Genomic DNA, 16,464 nt, shown 5'->3' on the forward strand with positions numbered 1-16,464 from the left:
AAAATAAAAGAACATGCATAAATGCACTTACCCAGATAAGTGTTTCTTAAAAAAAACTTAACCTGGATAAATAATTTACCGAAAAACAAACAGGGCCCAAGAGTCAACTTGCACTCTGAATTCTAAAAATGTAACTGACATGTGAACATGATCTCATTCAATTCATAAACAGAGACAAAACTTATGTTATCAAAATTTCCAATCAAAAGTTCGAACTTCCAAGCTCTTTATGGACATCGACCTAATCCTTCCAAATTACTTGATTATGATTATGATTATCAATCAAGTAACATTTGGCTCTGACCTGGATCATGATTGTAAATAAAAAAAATTGGTTCTTATCTAGTCTGGAGAAATGCATCAGGTAAGTAAAAGAATATATGATGTAGGGCTCGTTTGGTTTGCAAATTAGGGGTTTGGATAAATTGGGATTCTGATTTTCATTTCAGGTAGAATGATATTTCCCCATTTGGGAGATTATTCATTGTGATCTTTCCTAGGGATGCTTAACAAAAATCGAAAAAATAAATCAAATCAAGGAAATTAGACCAAAAAATCTGGTTAATCAAACCGATTGGTATATATATTTGTCTCTTTATAATAATTTATTTATAATATATTAAATAAATTATAAATTATTTATTTTATAATATAATATAATATCTTATATATATTTATAGTATTTATATTTTTTATAATATATATTGAACATGTAACAAATTGAGAAATTGACAAATCAAACCAGTCAAAAACCGAACCAATTAGTCAATTAACCGATTGGTTTTGGTTCAATTTTGGTTCCTGGTTTTTTTCAAAAATCAATGAAACCCTTTCAATTTTCAAAAATGAGCTTATAGTTATATTATCTAAACAGGTGAACATCCCTAACCCTAACCTCTCTTATTGGGAATGAGAATCTTATCACAATCACAGAAAAAATCTTTATTACGTCTTATGAACGATCCAAACGGACAGTTAGGTGTTAGACATTTGTCCCACCATTGTGGGAGCCAAATAAGCTCGGTTATCAATTATTGAATGTGTTTTGTCGTTTTTTATTAAATTAGTGAAACTTCCCCTAAAATTTCTGGTTGTTACAGAAATTTCCTTTGGAGTTTAATAAGTGCAATCAGCTCCCTATACTTTCTGACATAATTGCAAATAAATTCCCTTTGTTAAATCTTCTAAAAATAGGTATAAAAATACCCATACAGTGATACAGTTACTTTTTACCAAAATGTTTATTTTTCTATTTTCTCTTCATGCCCAAAGGGCCAAACCCTTCCGATATTTTTTTTTCTGAATTGATTTATTTTTTAAAATTATCCTTTATATTAATGGTCTATAAAGCTGCAATTTTAAAATTTCTATTTTTTTATTATTTATAATTTTGTATTGTTTTTCCGTAGAAATCAGACTTAATATAATAATTAAATTAATTAATATTTTAAACATTTTTATGCCTTTATTTAAAAAATTCTAATAGAGGGATTAACTTAAAACTGTATCAAAAAGTTTAAGAGAAATAATTGCAATTATCAAACTTCACCAGAGGCTTTAGCACCTGTAAAAAATTTCAGGGGATGATTACCTTTATGTTCAGGACAGGACATTACTAACATTTATATCACAGAAACAGCTGTGTCTCTCTTCAAACAGTTGACCACTAAACCTTCTCTTATCTATTTCTATTTAGACAAATAAATAAATCAGGATTCATGGAGCGTGTTGTGTGTGGTGTGGTGTGGTGTTGGACATATCTCGGCACTATCCCAACCATGTCGGAGAGATCGGAATCCAAGACAGAATCTTTAACCAGCAATAATCTGGGCTGATTGGTACTTCTCCCTAATCTAATACTCTACTTTCTTTCTTTTTCCTAATCTCTTGTTTACTCGAAAGTCAACATCCTGAATCAGAGTATTAATGTTTATTTAAATCTTTCTCCCACCGCCGACGAAATCTTCACACTGCTTTTCAAAACCACCCGTCTGAGTCCTGACAAATAAGATGGTTTCTCAAGTTTTGACACCGCGTAATTAGTTGTTTATTACTCACCTCACCTCTTTTTCTACACTTTTCCAGCTACTATAAATATTTTTTTCAGCTATCTGGGTTAATTGCGTTATTACTTAATCTCTTCAACAAATGCTCGTTCTTGCAAGGGCTAGACGTCATACTGTCATAGTCCCCACATAAAATATAGGTAGGGGCTTATTGCAGAGATATCCTTCTTTCATCCATTGCTCTGGGAACTGGGTTTATCCTGAAACTCGTTTGATCATGGCGGGAGGAGAAGGAGGAGCGTCTCAATCAAGGGAGCTTGATCAAACTCCCACATGGGCGGTAGCTGCTGTTTGCGCGGTTATTATTATAATTTCTATAGTGTTGGAGAAGGTTCTTCACAGGCTCGGCGAGGTTAGAATCAAGATACTCGGTTTTGCTTTGTATTTCTTGAATCACAATGACTTGCTTTTGAGAAAATTAGTTTGTCTTGACTCTTGGGTTTTATTTGGGCAAGTATGATTGGATTCGTGGGAGAGTTAAGAGTTGGATAGGTTGGTTTTTCCTCTTTTTCTCGTCTGTGGTTTTTATTTTGAACTCAATTTCTTTGGATTCTTCAGTTAGATTCTTCTTTCCTTCTCTTTTCCTTCTTTTGTCTGGAGAATGGAGAGCCAAAAGGGAAGTATCTCGTATCGGGTGGAGAGCTAAGGAAAATATTGACCATTATATCTCTCCTTATCTGTCTCTTCTGGTCCCTTCCTGGAACTACTTCATTGGGAGTTCCTTCTGTTGGGTTCGAATTATTTAACTGGTTGATAGGTGGTAGGAATGTTAACCAATATACTATAGATTTTCTTTTTCTTTTTTTAAGGAAATTTATTATTATTTTTATTTCAGTGGTTCACAGAAAGACGTAAGAATGCACTGTTTGAAGCTCTTGAGAAGGTCAAAGCTGGTAAGAACACAAAATATGAGTTCTCAATAGTAATAGCTCACAAAAGAGAAAACAGAAAATGAGAATGATAAAAAAAACTTCAAACTCATTTCGTTGCTTTTATCCATATATCATTCTCGTTCTTTAATTAACCCTTTTGTTTTGTACTTTTGTTCAGAGCTTATGGTTCTAGGTTTCATTTCCTTGCTCCTGACATTCTGTCAGAGCTACATTGTTAAAATATGTATTCCAGAGAAGATTACGCGCAAAATGTTACCTTGCCCATATAGACCATCAAATACTGAAGAAGAAGATCACCGGAGGCTTCTATGGAATGAGCGCAGATTCTTATCCACTGCTAGTAAAGCTTCTAAATGCAAGGAGGTATGTGTATTAGATGGCACCCAATTTTAATATATTACTCTTTGTAAAGTGACGAATTAAGGCCATTTGGTACTGTTGTTTAGTGTTTCAAGTTATCAACAGCTAACAAAATCATCTTTTTTTTTTTTGAAAGCAACATATTCATGTGGTTTACCTTGTTCATAAGTCAAATTTCAGAAGTGCATCCCTCCTGTAATTCTCAGTCTTGAGTTCCCAAACTTTCTACGCCTCAATTAGGTAACTCAATAATTTTATATCTCTGAGATTCTCTTCTTCTAGACTGATACATGGGATAGAAAAATAACAGAACCTATTAACTTGTTCACTATTTTCAAAAACTTCTGTTCTAAACTGAATGCAGTAATTCCTGGAAAATCAGGTGTGATGATTAGTACATTTCCCCAGATTGAGGCAGCTCATCAATTAATTCACTTTACTCCTTTCCTTACACATTATGAGTAAATTCATTGATGGAGATCTGGTTGTTTTTGTTCTCCATTGATAACAAAGGATATAACGTCACCCTTCAAATTAGTGAAAATTTTACACCATGAAGTGTTAGAGTGATTCTAGGCATCCTTAGGACTATCATCTTGGCCACTTCTTAGCATCTAAAACCATTCAAAACATACCTTGGGATTAATGAGTAGAATGCACAGGCGCCAGGAAACATTTAGATAGCTTAAGCTGCTAGAGACTGGCCAAAAGTGATGGTTATTTGGGGTATATTTCCCTCTTGTGAATTTCGACCTTCCTGTGTATCTGATGCATAGGAAACACAAATTTTGTGCATCCAATCACCAAATCTCAAGCCATAAGGCTATGCCATGAAAGGTTGTCAAACGGTAGAGCATTGCTATTATTGTTGACTTCCCATTTTTCTAACTTTTTTATGACCATTTACTGTGCCTTTTATTTGAATACCTTCCCATGCTTTCATTATTATGCATGCAAGTATATCATTCCAATTGATAATCAGTTTTCTTTCTGGTAACAGGGTTATGAGCCACTTATTTCTCTAAATGGACTACATCAATTGCACATCTTTATATTCTTTTTAGCCGTCTTTCATGTGCTCTATAGTGCTACAACAATGATGCTTGGGAGACTAAAGGTGGGTTAAGCGTAGGTGCTTTTATCTTTTTTCTTATTATTCTTAAAACTTAAACAATCTGTACACATTATATTACCAGCAAGGTATATGGTATACAAGTACAACTGGTGGAAACTTGCTGTTTGGTGGGTCTAGTTGATTAATATGCTTGGAAGATCATAATTGTTTAACTTATCACATTCTTTTGGTTTGGTTGGTTGAAACATTTGGTAGTTGGGCCAGGAACAGTGTTATATTTCAGAGAAGTTGCCAATTAAGAAAACATTTGGTAATTGGTCCATAAGGCTGCAATAACCTTAGCCTTGGAACCAGAAAATCTTGATTTGAAGGGTCTCACTGAGGACCATACTTAATGAGGAAACATGCTAATTAGATCACACGAGTTCATTCAATCACATTCCTTTGGATGATAAAAAATTGAGCAATTTTAGTAGGCAGCACTTTGTGCGTCCCCATGATTTCTGCATGTTGCTGAAATATGCAAGTGCCATCATATCTGTACAATGAAATCAGGAGTAATGCATATGCCATTGCCTGTTAGAATTCCTCTGAAAAAAAATCTCTTATCAGTCATTAAGTTAAAATAATTTTTGTTTTGAACAGTGCTGTCAGACTCAGATAGGACCTGACTGTTTAACCCTTTGGATCACAATCTAGTGGCGAAAAAATTGTTTCTGAAACACCTAATTTTCCAAAATGTTAAAAAATGTTGACTTGGTTAAATGGTAAAATCTCAGTCTGGTAAACGTGAGAATGAAGGTTGATTTGAGAGAGGCCTGTATCCAGTTTACCCCTCCACCCTCCCAAGGCCCCAGATATCTGGGAGCCTGGGACCAACATTGGGTAATGACCTTTTTTTATTTCAGTAAATTGGGAACTCAGCTCAGATGGTTGGATAGTTTAATCATTGACCTGATAAGCCTTGTCTGCTCCAAGCTTGAAAATATTGATTTTAGACCTTGGAGATGTTGTAGGTGGCTCCATGAAATTGAATAGTGGGTTCAGTATTCCAGCACTTCATGTGTGCCAACATGTTTTCACAAAGGCCATCTCTGTGCCAGATCATTGAATTCACAAAAGCCAGGCTCCCCTTTGACTCAGGAGACATAATTTGAAGTCTTGTTTTAACTTAGATGCCTACTACCAGCTTGATTTGGGACTCTGGGTTTGGCACCCATCAACCAGGAACTTCTGCACAAGTCCATTGGGATAACATCCATGTATCTTGATTATTATTTGATATGAATGCATTAAAATATTAAGTTGCATTAATTTCTATATCCAAGACCGCATTTGTCATTTGCCCTTGAAATTTTTTAAACCTTTTGGTTACTGATGGAATTCCATATGCAGATACGTGGATGGAAGGCGTGGGAGAGGGAGACACAATCTCTTAACTATGAATTTCATTATGGTACTCTGCTGCATAGCAAAATATTTTATTTCACTTTAATTTAAAAGTTGGTAGCCATTAATTCTCTTGGCCTTGAAAAGCAATTTTTTTTACATCATATTTACGTTTTTATATAATTCCTCAGAAGCTGAACAAGATATATCCTTATAATGCAGATCCCTCAAGATTCAGGCTTACTCATGAGACGTCTTTTGTCAGAGCACACACCAACTTCTGGACTAGGATTCCTTTTTTCTTTGTTTTTGTAAGTTTTTTTTTTTTTATTGAAAGTTTTTATATTTCTCTTCTCTGCAAAAAAGAAATTGGTATAAGTGTTTTGTATTTTTTTTTCTATGGAAACCATGAGATTTTATATAGCTATACTCATGGGGTTGCCAATGAGGAAATATAAGTATTTTATATTTCCTTTTTCTTCGTCTATTTCTTTCTTTGGTGAAAGAGGAAAGAATAGAATTCTTATGTACCTTACAGTTTATAATGTGCTCGAAATTAAAAGTAATGTCTAAATCATCTTACGATGCACCCTAAAATCTATAGTGATAGCCACATGGACAAGGATATAGGAAGAAGGTTGGGGGGGTGGCATGACTCCTATTTCCTAAGATCCTTATCATGAATATTGGTATAAGGTTAAGTTTGGGAGTGCTTATTCGAATAAGCACTTATTTGCATTTGGCACCCAGCTTTTTCAAGTGCTTATTTTAAAAAATAAGAACTTATTTTATAGTAGGTGTTTGGTGGTCTATTTCTCCAATAACCACTTATTCATTTAAAAAGTCAATTTTAACCCAAGGGGCAAAATCACAGAAATTGAGTCAACATTCACAGCAAAAAAGTAATAGTGAGATTCGGAGAAACAAATCCAAGGAAAAAAACAGAAGTTTAGAGAGGACTTCATCAACCTGGATGCAGATCCAACTTTGAGCTTGGAAAATCCCAAACCTGGAACAGAGAAAAAAACATCTTATTAGGGCTGGTTTGAAGAACAAAACGAAAAAAAAAAACACTTTACCTGGTTAACCAGTTGATGATGAGAAAATGAAAAAAAAAACAAAAAGATAGGATACCTTACCAGGTTGATTGGTTCGAGCTGCAGTTCTGCCGCTGGTCTTTGGAGAAGATGATGGAAAGGAAACTATTGAATCTGGGGCTGGTTCAAAGAACAAAATGAAAAAAAAAAACCAAAAAAACACTTTACTTGGTTGATCGTTTGAGGATGAGAAAACGGAAAAATGAAAAGAGAAGATACCTTACCTGGTTGATCGGTCAAGTTGCAGTTCCACCGCTAGTGGAGAAGACAATGGAGAAGAAACTATCAAAGAGCCAAACCCTATGATTTTGGTCTATCAAAGGGCAAGTGGCATTTGGAAATCTAACCAGGGAGTCTTGTTCTCTCCTTCGCTCTTTAGATGGCCTAAGAAAAGAGGGAAGGTTACATGGAGAAGCATTAGGGCGGCAGTTTGCTGGTTCGTATGGGAAGAGAGAAACTCACGAATCTTTTCAGACAAGGAAAGAACCACGGAAAATTTACTAGAACTGATACACTTAAGGGTAGCTCACTGGCTGAAATCTATGGAGCTATTCTCAGAATTTTCCATGGCCAACTTATTGAGAAAGTGGAAAGAGATAGCTACCTCTGCCCATTGTAAGAGAACTTCTAGGCCCTCTTGGTCCCCCCTTCTGGATTCATAAAACTGAATTTTGATGGTAGCTGAAGGAATCCAGGGTCTTCTGGCATTGGGGGCATGTTCAGGAATGAGGATGGGATTGTTACTGCTATGTTCTCAGGCCCAATTGGAGAGGGTGACTCTCTTAGGGCTGAGATTCTAGCAGTTCTAGAAGGAATCCAAAGAGCAAGAGAATTAAACATCAGATGCTTGGTTCTTGAAGGGGACTCGGAGGTGGTGATTAGGTGGCTGAAAGGAGACAACAGTGGTTTGTGGAGCTACAACAATGAAAAGAAAAAAATTAAATGGCCAAGTAGGGATATTGAGGTGAAGTACAGCTGGGTGAAGAGAAGTGCTAACTCAATGGCTGATGGGTTAGCTAAGCAAGGGGCATTTAAGGAATCTCTGTTTTGGGCTAATTTTTAGCTTCTTTCTTTGTCCTTTTGTTGTAGGGGAGTTAAGATAGTTTACCTCCCCCTTTCTGTAATTAAAGTTTCACAAATCTTATTCATTAATAAAGCTTATTGTTATTGATCAAAAAAATCTAACCAGGGAGTATTTTGAAATCAAAATTTTGAATAAGTTCTTATTGTATAAGCACTTAAAAATAGCTGGAATTTTGGGCTTCTTCAATAAGTACTTATTTTTAAATTAATCACTTATTTCGGACTTATTTCCAAAACACCAATAAGTGCTTATTACTGTGGTCCCTGCCCAAAATAAGTGCTTATTCGAATAAGCATTTATTTTTAAGCACTCCCAAGCTTGGCCTAAGTCAATGTTATCAAAGTTTTAACTAGTCAATTGAGGGCCACACCAACCGCTTCACTAACTAATTGGTTGATACTCATGGTGCAGTTTCTTAAGACAACTATGCATCAACTAAAACTATTAGTCAACTAATGACTAGTCTAGTTGATCTAGTCAAACATAAAGTTAAAAAAAAAAAAACTTTATCTCTAATTATTTAAGATAGTAACTTACATGCTTTTATTTGGTATATTCATGAAACTGCTTTAAGCATCTTTATTGTACATGATTGGTTAGTGGCATATAAATACAAAGAAAACATATAAAACAAGAAGATGGTGGAAGAATTCTTTTACCAAAAAACAGAGTTCTTTTCAATTTTCTTCCAAACAGTGGTATGCTGGTATGGAGTTGCCATAGACAAAGCGGTAAATGAATAACCAAGGTTGCACTCTTTCTTTTAAAGGGCTTTCTTGTAAAGAAAAGGCTATAACCCTCTATCCTAGCCTGTCCAACCTTCTTTTTCTATGTTTTCTAAACAAAGATTGTAAATTAAACTACCAAATTTAATTAAACTTGTAACTTCTACACATTTGTTGTAGTATAACTTTTTAAAACATATATTTTTACATGTAGTATTACTTATATATACTCTAGAAGTGTCCATGAAGCATCTACTGCTGTATTGGGCACACATTGTGTTCAACACTGGTATGCTACACATATACAGGTATCCAGATATCATGACCTAAATTTATTATTAGGAACATTCACCAGTGGATATGTTACCTGACTGGTGGTTCTTTCCAAGTTGAAACGCACAATAGTGCAAAATGATGTGCTTTTCAAACCAAAAATTAATAAAAGCTATTTTCATATTTATCTCATGAGGGTGGAAATGATAAGCTCCAAAAGTGTACACAAACTAGGGGCATTGTCTTCTAGATGAAGTATGATATCATATCAAGAGTTTAAGCAAATCTTTGTAGTATTACAAGGTTACCTACCCAAAAGAAGGTTCCCACATTAATCATGTTAGGTGAGTCCCTTTTTCTGTTAGCAGAAAAGATGAAGACTTGCTGCTGATTCATGCATACCCCTTCTTCACACTCGCACTTGCAGAAGAAAGGCAACAGCAAAGGCCTGGAAAATAACCAGTGTCATCAGCTTGCTTTTACATCCCTAGTGAGCTATAGCAAAAATTTTAGATTACTATGATTCTCATAAATTAGCCATCATTTGCAGGTATGCTTTTTTCGGCATTTTTTCAGATCTGTTCGTAAGGCAGATTATTTGACATTACGTCATGGATTCATATCAGTAAGTTGACCTTTTTTATTCTTCAGCATCCCATCACATAAACATATATTAAATTGATTTATTTTATTCTTATAGATTCTTACTTTTATTCTTATAGGTTCATTTAGCTCCTGGAAGTAAGTTTGACTTCCAAAAATATATAAAAAGGTCATTAGAAGATGATTTCAAGGTAGTCGTGGGAATCAGGTAAAATGTTATTTATTTCAAAATACTCTTGCATACAACATGTGATGTGGCACAATTCCTGTGAGGAAGAAAAGTGCTACCTTGATATAGGAATTGTAGCGTTTCTAGTAGGGTTTGAACAGAAATGTTAGAAATGTTAAGAAAAAAGATGAAGAGAGGAAGAAATGGGATACATAAAGAAGGAAGAACCCTAATCCAAGGTGTAGAGAACACTAATGTGGACCCCACTGGTGTGGTCCACACTATGTTCGTATGACAGCAATTAGTTATGTTAGTTTTAGTTTATTTTAGATTTATCTTATCTTATCTTATTTCGTTATTATCTTGCCATGTAAGCAATAAGGGTAACTCAGCCTTTTGCCCTTCTTGTAATCCTTTTACAATTAAGACATTATGAATATAAATTTAAAGAGGGGGGCGGCTGTTTACACCACACCAACTACTCTCTCTTTTCTCAAACCTCTCTACGAGTTCTCCCTCTCCCTCTCTCTTCTTCTCCTCTCCTCTTCTCTTCTCCTTTTCTTTTATTTTTTTCTGTTCAAAACCTAAGGCTATTTGTAATCTTGTATGACTACTCAAGGATTGCTGGAAGTACACAGACAACTTAAAGATGCAGAGGTTTCATGCTCACACACTGAAACACATATACACACAGTTTTCACATGGAAACAATGTTTTAAAAACTGACTCGGAGGCCGAACTGTTTTTGCCTCTGGGTCGCAGGTCACTGGTTCAACTGTCCAGGTTGAATGGGTCAGACTGTGCCACATCAGCAATATGTAAATTCATACATATATGTATATATGTGTATAGGTATGTATCAACATGTATTTTATCAATAAATAATGTGTAATTATGTTCTACATGTAATATATGTATTATTTTATATTTAATTTATGTTTTTTAATTAAGTTTTTTATTTTTTGTTAGTAAAAAATATTAACAATTGCAATTTGAGGCCAAAAAGGGCTTTTTTTTGGAGAAAATAGCGGGGTAAGGTGCCTATGGCTCCTTGGGACACATGGATCTCAAAAAAGTTACTCAAAATTGAAAAAAAAAGATCACCTCAATTGGACATTAGAGCACAAACTTAAGGCCTCCCAAAGTTTGCATACACATTTAGTTTGCAACCCGTGACCCGGTCACCAGGTCGAATGGGTCAACGGTCCAACTGTCTGGATCAGACGGTTTTTTACCATAGTTTTACTAAAACCAGGCCCAGAATCTTGTCCAGGTGACGGTTCGAACATGCAACCAGCCGGGTCAATGGCGAGTTGAAGTTGCTGCATGGAAATAGCAAAAGATTAAAAAAGATCAACGATGCTTCTAGAAATGGAAGAAAATACAAAGAGAATGAGAAAAAATTGAGGGAGGCTGTTGATATCTATACATAGGAGGAAGTTTCCCTTCACAAGGAAGTAGCTAATGATAAGAAAAATCCTAACTTACCTTCGAATGATGCTTCTAGACAAAGGATGAAAATAAAAAGAGAACAAGAAAAAAAATCTAATTGGGTGCAAATAGTAGTCCTTAATTCTCTCTAATGATGGGATAGTTGGATGGTGACTGAATTAGTAGGCCCAATGGCTTTAGCTTGTGGGATTAAATGAAATTGGACTTATAGTTTTTGGATGGCAAAACATGCCCTTTCATATCAATATATGTAGATGAAAATAGTCCTTTATTACCCCTGTGGTCTTGGTGTACTGGTAAAAAAAAACCCCTATCTTCATGCTCTGACTTTAGTTCTCTGTGGTGTCTGCAGTCCACTTCTATGGGCTTCACTTGTGGTCTTTTTGCTTCTGAATGTTAGTGGTGAGTTCTACATAAATCCCTTCTTTATTTTGAAATCAACGAACAAACAGGATGTTATGGTGCAATAACAGAGTGGTGGATGTTGTTTTGGAGTTTATGCAATGAAGGTGCATATACTGAAACAAACACCTTGGTCATTTGTCGATTAGTGGGCATTTGTTGATGTGCACCACTAAGGAACATCATGCTAGCACTCCCCTTATATTTGATATGCTCTAATATGTATTCAAATGGAGTTCGGTACTGTTTACATATTCGTTTTATCACTTTCAGGATGGAGGACATTATTTTGGGTGTCCATAATTCCTCTAATTGTAAGAAATCTTGGCACTAATTGCTAGATCATTACCATTTTCTTGGTTATGTGATTAAGAAATTCTGGATGTCATGTTCATTCCAGATAATCTTGGCAGTTGGAACAAAACTTCAAGCAATTATAACAACTATGGCTCTTGAAATCCAAGAAAGACATGCAGTGGTTCAAGGGATTCCTCTTGTGAAAGTCAGCGACAAACACTTCTGGTTTAATCGGCCTCAATTAGTTCTGTATCTAATCCATTTTGTTATGTTTCAGGTACTGGGTGTTTCTTTCCTTTCATGGATGATATGATTGTGGGCCTGTTTGAAAATGGCTGAACTGAATGACTTATTGCACTTCTTTTGTGGATAAAATAATTAAATAATAAAATATTTATTGAGTGATAAGGTTTAAGGATCTTGAAGCGAATATGAATCTGGGGTTTTCTCAAATATTAGGAACTGAGATTTAATATAAAAAATTTGAAGACAGCATAAGAAACTTTATGCTGGTTGATGGGTGGTGGTTTAAAAAAAAAGGATCTTAAGGTCTAAGATGATGCACAGAAGTAGATAGTCTGATTGAAGGACTGGGTGATGAAAATCTTAGGTGATAAAATCTGTATTAGCAATGATATATAACTTATTCACCTGAAAGAAGGAAGAATTCAGATTTGCTTTCCAATTCTACTCTTACTACTTCCAACCTTCAACCAATACCTATTTTGCCCTTCACTTTAATGAATTGGTAGTTCTAGGAACCCACCTGAACAAGGTATTTGGGTGTGCAGCTGTTGCTCTAGCCTCCACTATTCGAGATCGAGACTAAAAATGCCTTGTCAACAATATGGGGTTGTTGGCTACATGAATCCTATATTCACTGTTCTGGATATGAACTGACTTATACTAATAAAAAGAAAAAACAAATCGCTGACTAAAGTATACTAAAGAAAGCTCCAGGTAGAAGAGTTCTTTGCAAGTTACAACCCAGGAGGACAGATTGAGACTAAAAAGGCCTGCTTTGTCCATGAGAACCAGGCCTTAAAAATCAAAAAACATACTCTGCCCTAGCATCACCTCCCATGTTAGTAGATTCATCTGCAACCTTATTGTTTACTCTGTTACACTGGCATCTGGACCTGAAGACAATAATGCAATTCCATCCACTGGGGAGTTATTAATAGGAACCTAAGTATTACTGTGTAGGATGCCTGATACCTCCTGCTGAATTTCATTGTCTCAGATGATTAGTCATATGATAGGAGTCAACTTTGCCTAGGGAATCTTCATCAGGAGTGGATCTAAGTCATTATCCATGTAACATTTATATTCCATGTGAATGGTTTGGGAAAGTACGCTGCCTATGTTACCCACATACACGGCAAGGACATAGCACTGGATACATAGTTTACCTTAAAAATTGGAGTATCTGAAATAATAGAGCACCAATGTACAGGCATCTAGTATCATAGGAGGAGGCTAAGTTAACATAAAAAAGAGGCAACTAAATTTTGTCCTCCATCCCTGGTGCAACTATTTGTTGTTTATTTAATCATTTTATAAATTTGTATTCATTATGTTTTGAGATGTGTAGATTGATTTACTTGTATTTTTTTTCACAGAATGCATTCCAAATAACATATTTCCTTTGGATATGGGTAAGAAACTGTTCTACTTATCATCTCTTGCACTTTTTTCTAGTTTTATGTTATTTACATCTAATGCCAAAGCCTTGGTGCAGTATGAATTTGGCTTGAAATCTTGCTTTCATGAGAACTTCACGCTTATAATCATACGAGTTTCAATGGGGTAAGCTTTAATATCCATATTTGGTTCATACATAAAACTAGACCTGTTCATGGGCTGGGCTGAGCCGGGTTCAGGCTAGGCTTTGCCTCTTTATTAACAGAGAATTCCGGGCCTGAGCCAGAGCCTGGCCCTTGTATAGAGCCTGAAGCCCAGTCTGAATAGGAATAAGCAAACTTTATTATATTATTAATATATTTTTATTATAGCAAGGTGCCTATTGGCTGGTTGGTAAGGTCTCCTGCTGGTTGTAGTGGAGACTTGGGATCCAATCCCGCCTGCACCTGGGTTGGGAGGGTTTATGGGTTTGAGGGATGGGCTAAACCCAAGCCCAGCCTAAAAAATAATTGGGCCTGATACTTATACCCTGAGCTCAAGCCTGTTGGCCTAAAATTTATGCTTGAGCCTGAGCCCACAGGCAAGCCCATCGGGCTACCCAGGCCCAGCCCATGAATAGGTCTACATAGGAGATAGGACTAATTGACTGATGAGGACATCTGGGAAATAGTTACTTGAGTCATGATATTCGCCATCTTACCTTGTATAAGTGGCATGCATATACTGTTGGTAGGGGGTATCTACCACTTGGTGTAATATCAAGTGGTCATGCTTCGACAACAGCTTTAGTGTCTTCTTATTTACTTGCTCAACCACCATTTATTTTAAGCTTTTAAATTTATTAATTAATTATTTGGTGAATTCCATTGGCATGGTGCAGGGTTGGAGTCCAATTCTTGTGTAGCTACATTACACTTCCCCTCTATGCACTAGTAACTCAGGTATCCTGTTTACTCAGGTGATCTGTCACATTAAATAGGCAACCCATTAAGTTGAAGAAGCAAGTTCTTTTCAGTCTAAGGGAATCTAACCTAGATATGCTTCTGGAAGTAGAAACAGAGCTGCCAGTTTGATGAAAGCATAAATACCAATCTTAAGTGTTTTTTTCACTTTCAAGTAATCTCACTGTAGAACGGCACTTAAGCTTTCCTTCTGTTCAATCCTAAAAATGGATTGATATTTCATTGTGTTGCTTTTTGTGTCTGTCTTTTGCATGTGTATGCGCAGGCATGTGCATGTTGTGTTGAAACTTGAAACCAATGGATGTAATGATAATTATTTATGGTGGACGTTTGCAGATGGGATCAACCATGAAGAAGTCTGTCTTTGATGAGCAGACATCGAAGGCCATTAAGAAGTGGCGTATGGCTGCCATGAAAAAGAAGCACGAGAAAAGGACGGGGCATTCCCCTACAAGAAGTGTGGGAAGTGGCCCGAGTGCCTCACCTGTGCAATCCCCACCCCACCCACTTCAACGTTTCAAGACTACTGGGCACTCAACACGCTCATCTACATATAGTATGAGAAATTCTGAAGATGACATGTCAGACAATGAAGCAGATGCACCGTCACCCACATCAGTCACAGAAAACCCACCCCTGATGGCGAATGTTGGTAGACAATCTAGAACAAGGGAATACCCCCGCCATGAATATGATGATGGTCAAAAACATGATGAAGATGACTTCTCATTTGCTAAGCCAGACCTATTAACTGGACCTTGACAGTGATGGTAGCAAAATGGCGTTGAGATGTTGATGAAACTTTGGTGGTGGTCAGTGTTCACGGTGGCCAGCAGTGGTGATTCTCCTATTATCAGCAATTTTCATTCAAATGTAACAGTAAGTAATACATGGGTGTATCAAATGTCAATTATGAAGAATTACATATTAAAAAATTAGTCCAGTTTCTTGCCAGTGGCATGCTTTTGTGTCTGTACAACTAACATTCTTGTTCATAAATGAGAGTTTTTGAGCCATACTCTCTTCGCATACCTTCTGATTCTTCAACGACCTTGATCAAATAGAAATGGTAAACAATTGCAGTTTGCTAATGTACTAATGTCTTGGCAGCTAACAATTTCACATGTAACCGATGAGCAGAAGCGCAACTAAGTGAACGATTATGCATGCCCATGAATATACTTTGTTGGGGAAAGAATGCTGGATCCTGATGAGCCACTCCTACATCCGCAGTCTGGTGCGCTGGTAGGGTAATCCCACCCTAAAAGAGCTTATGAGAAGAATTCTCTCTTGATGATTTCATTCAATGTTCTGTACGATATTTATACATGTTGTATGTGTACAGATAAGAACAGAGTAAGAGATAAATACAGGGGTAAGGATAAATACAAGATAAGAGATAAATACAAGAGAAGAGATGAGTGTAATTGGTTGCAACAGTGTAGGAGTTTGTTCTTATCTCAAATACTGGGTAACTGATTACACTAGCACACCCATTTGAGAGACATATTTTCAAATGTAATGCAAATTCAAAATGGACAATCAACTTGTTTGGACCTTCCTGACAATGTCAGATGCTGCTTCTTAATTAGATCTTTTGATCTTCGGATTCTCCTATATTGGATGTTCTGGATCCTTTGATTTTGACCAGATATATAGCTGGCATCTTTATGCATGCAATAGGGTATAAAGTTATCACCTGTTGTATTGTATCTTCAGGGGATACACATCTAAATTAAAGCCTGATTTGAATTGGGGAACATTTAACTTTTAAATTGATTGAATACCTTAATCTCTCTGCATAACATCAGTTTAGAAAATAGAAACCTATACTCCATTCAAAAGTCAAAACCTAACACATCCCTTCCCATGCTAAAATGCTCCTCAGCCTCTCTCTCTCTCCCCGTTCAACAAGTATATATTCGTGGACAATCTTGATCGTCACCGAAAGCCAAAACCGAGTTACGCTTGTA

General features: G+C 36.1%; 1 protein-coding gene across 2 annotated transcripts; it reads left to right on the top strand.

Moving 5' to 3' along the window:
- The first annotated feature begins 1,653 nt into the window (after positions 1-1,653).
- On the top strand, positions 1,654-15,507 carry LOC104606831 (MLO-like protein 9). Of its 2 annotated transcripts, XM_019199353.2 has the most exons (16): positions 1,654-1,838; positions 2,166-2,418; positions 2,902-2,959; positions 3,117-3,322; positions 4,320-4,436; positions 5,790-5,850; positions 6,006-6,094; positions 9,513-9,587; positions 9,685-9,773; positions 11,539-11,588; positions 11,862-11,902; positions 11,989-12,162; positions 13,508-13,543; positions 13,627-13,694; positions 14,410-14,470; positions 14,828-15,507. In XM_019199353.2, exons 2-16 carry the CDS (start codon positions 2,284-2,286, stop codon positions 15,251-15,253), a joined length of 1,686 nt encoding a protein of 561 aa, XP_019054898.1. In that variant the 5' UTR covers positions 1,654-1,838; positions 2,166-2,283; the 3' UTR covers positions 15,254-15,507. The 2 variants fall into 2 exon arrangements, with proteins under 2 accessions (XP_019054898.1, XP_010270524.1); XM_010272222.3 differs by lacking the exon at positions 1,654-1,838 and having other exon boundaries at positions 1,893-2,418.
- The last annotated feature ends 957 nt before the right edge of the window (positions 15,508-16,464 follow it).

This window comes from Nelumbo nucifera, chromosome 6 (assembly GCF_055504915.1).
Source record: "Nelumbo nucifera cultivar China Antique chromosome 6, China Antique-T2T, whole genome shotgun sequence".
In the NCBI taxonomy this organism is placed as follows: Eukaryota; Viridiplantae; Streptophyta; class Magnoliopsida; order Proteales; family Nelumbonaceae; genus Nelumbo; species Nelumbo nucifera.

Bases quoted from the DNA above. Each gene is read 5' to 3' on its own strand.
- LOC104606831 (XM_019199353.2), top strand. From the start codon at position 2,284: ATGGCGGGAGGAGAAGGAGGAGCGTCTCAATCAAGGGAGCTTGATCAA. The intron at 3,323-4,319 runs GTATGTGTATTA...TTCTGGTAACAG, and splicing joins AAGCTTCTAAATGCAAGGAG to GGTTATGAGCCACTTATTTC. The intron at 11,903-11,988 runs GTAAGAAATCTT...TGTTCATTCCAG, and splicing joins TGTCCATAATTCCTCTAATT to ATAATCTTGGCAGTTGGAAC.